Source organism: Telopea speciosissima, chromosome 4 (assembly GCF_018873765.1).
Source record: "Telopea speciosissima isolate NSW1024214 ecotype Mountain lineage chromosome 4, Tspe_v1, whole genome shotgun sequence".
NCBI lineage: Eukaryota > Viridiplantae > Streptophyta > Magnoliopsida > Proteales > Proteaceae > Telopea > Telopea speciosissima.
Window position 1 is genome coordinate 38,994,768 of NC_057919.1, and position 2,986 is coordinate 38,997,753.

Consider the following 2,986-nt stretch of genomic DNA (forward strand, 5'->3'; position numbering starts at 1 on the left):
GCTCTCTGGAAGAGGTGATCCATTCCCCTCCCTCGGGGCATTGTTGGTGGAGGGAGCGGTCTTCTAGCCTCGAGGTGCCATGATTGAACAGTTATGGAAACAAGCTAGTAGGTACGATGGCTAGCGTCGTTCCCACAGACAACGCCAATCTGTTGCATCAGAAAATCGTTCAATGGTCCTTTCAAGTGTTGTAACCTGCAAAAGAACCAGGGGATGACAAAAGAGAACCGGTGTGGTTCCGACCTAGGACTCTCTAATGCCTAAGTTAGATCTCTTTGAGCAAACAGATGAATAGTAGAATTCAAGATGGGTTGAGAGGGTGGATTACCTTCCCTTTTATAGTAGAGCATGGCGGTGTGGAGAGTCCCAGTTGATGTAGAGTGTCCTTCGTAGGTGATAGAGTCCTTGAGTAGCAGGGCTCATCCTTGATTGGTTGTCTTCACGTGAAACGTGGTGTCACGATAGACTTGGTAATCGTCTCCCTGAGAGACGTAGTGTCATGATAGACTTGGTATTCTTGATGGATAGACCTATCTACGTGGTAGATGAGGTTCTTGGTACATGAGTCCATTCTGACTACGTGACTGATAGGCGATGGCCTAGAGTCCTTTGTGATGCGGCCTGTCTTGGTGATGTCTTGTTGATGGTGGTGATCGCCGTGTTCGAGGGAGACCGCGCCCAAAGGAGTTGTCGCCCAAGGGGGTTGGCCCCCGAGGGAGGTCCACGCCCCAAGGGGGTTGGTGCCCCAAGGGAGGTCCACGCCCCAAGGGGGTTGGTGCCCAAGGGTGGCGCACCTAAGGGGGTTGTCGCCCGTGGGTGTTGGTAGTCGGCGCCTGCGGTTGGTCCTTCACTGGCTCTGTCTTGGCCTACTTCCTTGGGCCGGGACACATGGCGACCTCTAATTGGTTGGTGTGAATTTAGGTTCATCAGAATGGTTCCATTATTGTTATTGTTTGATTATGTTCAGGTCCAATATATATTAAAAACCAATAAAACTGGATTGAATTGAATCGACGGTTTGACACCCCTAGAACTCTAGCAGCATCCCACCTCTAGTGCTGCAGCCAGAATTTCGGCCATTAAAAGGGGCTACAATCTGGTTTGATCGTAGCCGAATCTTATCTGGAATCGCTCGAATGGTAATAACCCAATCTGGTTTCTTTTGTGTCTTGATTCTCGAACCGTGGACGTGTATTCCGTCGTTTGCCTTTTGCATTTGGATCTTCTGCGGCTTGGGGTTGAGCGACCATCGTGCTGCGCTCAATTCCCAGGCCGCTACGTCGGATTCCATATGCCGCTCAACCCCGAGTGGTAGAGGATTTAAATCCTTGCTTTTCCTGCTACCGGTTTAAACAAAGAGAGAGACAGGGGGGGGGGGGGGACAATCATGGACCACATGCGAACACGTACACGAGGACTGAGCAGTGGTAGAGAAGGGAGAAAGGATAAGGTAGCTAAGGTTAAAAATGTTTGATTTAAGTTGTTTTTAGGCTGAATTGTTATGTTCAGTTACGGGAAACGAAGGCAAATTAATCATCGAAATACTGGAGAGAGAGTGAGAGAGAGGGATGAACGAAATTAAAGCAAGAAAACAAAACCTTCGAACTTCAAAATCAAAACTGCGAGAGGAAAATTATGCTGGGTTTTGGGGCAGCTCCAGCTCCTCCGGCTCCACCTCCTTCTTTCCTAAGGTTTATAAGGTTTATAACCACTCCGTATTGGCCTCATAGATATGGCAGAACCTTCTGTAGCTGTAAAAACTACCGCTGCCGCAACACTGCAACATTCGTGTGCCATGTTGATGGTACTACTACTACTACTACTAATTATAATAATAGAAATGGTGGCCATCCCAACAACACCAAGAGGAAGCTGCGGACTACTACCAGAGCAACCTGCAGTAGCCTCAATCAGCCAATCGCCCTTATTATAGTGGCGGTGATGGTCTTCTCCACGGCGGCCGCAACTGCAACAAAACCACCACCATCACAACCACCATCTGAGGAGACACTGTCGAACATCCCACAGATGCTTTCGGGTGAGTGTGCTTCTCCCATCGACTGCAAGAAGGCCAGGATCCAACGCCCAAAATCAAGGAAGGCTGAATCTTGCACCATCAAGTGTGTCACCACTTGCATTCGAGGTGGTGCTGGCTCGCCTGGCGAGGGTCCCCTCAACGCCAGAAGGTATTTATACATGCATTGAATCACCATTGAAGCCATAAACATAGCCATGTTCAATCTTTCCTTTGTTTTGCAGGCCTCTTGTGGTCTTCAAGCAAGGGTTTCGAAGCCGTCATTACTGGTATATGTTTTGTCTCTAAATTCTCAATGCATCAGCTTCATCTTCACCATTATTTAGAGATTTCACTTTCCCATTTCAATCCAATGTCAAGCAACTCACCATTTTTTTTTTTTTCTTTTTCAAATCGATCTAACTAATTTGGCTATTTTGTTATCCCCGTTATGTTTTCTGCAGCCTGGTTGAGTGCTCTGACATCTGTAATCTAATCAAAGATGGTGAAGATGGACCCTGAATTTGATTCCTTTAAGCATGCATTTATTGTCAATTTTTACAAATGATTTTGTTCTTAATTTGAATTAAAGCTTTTCAGATGCTCCAAAGGACAATATTTGTTGAACTGATTGGAAAGAATCTGCTATAAGGGGATTTAAAACTTGATATCGGAGGTCGGATTATTGGCATACTGTTTATTAAGGCAGCGTTTTTTATGCAGTCTGGAATGCATTCTAAGTTGATTTTGTGAGCGGGGAATATTCACGTACGTGAGCATACGTGAATGATTCACAGTTGGTCAGATGGAATCCAATCTGTGAGAATGTTCCATCTGAACGGTTGTGAGTCATTCACATACGCCCACGTACGTGAACATTCACCGAACTCATTGATTTTGCACTCGGATGATAAAAATAGTTGTTTTTATCGTCCGAGAATGCAAAATCGACCTAGAATGCATACCAACCAC

The 2,986-nt window shown here is 46.1% G+C and overlaps 1 protein-coding gene across 1 annotated transcript; it reads left to right on the plus strand.

Annotated features, from left to right (window-relative positions):
• The first annotated feature begins 1,635 nt into the window (after nt 1–1,635).
• LOC122659282 lies at nt 1,636–2,583 on the plus strand. Its single transcript, XM_043854412.1, has 3 exons — nt 1,636–2,186; nt 2,260–2,304; nt 2,479–2,583. The coding sequence occupies exons 1-3, from the start codon at nt 1,636–1,638 to the stop codon at nt 2,534–2,536; spliced, it is 654 nt and encodes a 217-aa protein (XP_043710347.1). The 3' UTR covers nt 2,537–2,583.
• Nucleotides 2,584–2,986: the final 403 nt, after the last annotated feature.

Bases quoted from the DNA above. Each gene is read 5' to 3' on its own strand.
- LOC122659282 (XM_043854412.1), top strand. From the start codon at position 1,636: ATGCTGGGTTTTGGGGCAGCTCCAGCTCCTCCGGCTCCACCTCCTTCT. The intron at 2,187-2,259 runs GTATTTATACAT...TTTGTTTTGCAG, and splicing joins GGTCCCCTCAACGCCAGAAG to GCCTCTTGTGGTCTTCAAGC. The intron at 2,305-2,478 runs GTATATGTTTTG...TGTTTTCTGCAG, and splicing joins TTTCGAAGCCGTCATTACTG to CCTGGTTGAGTGCTCTGACA.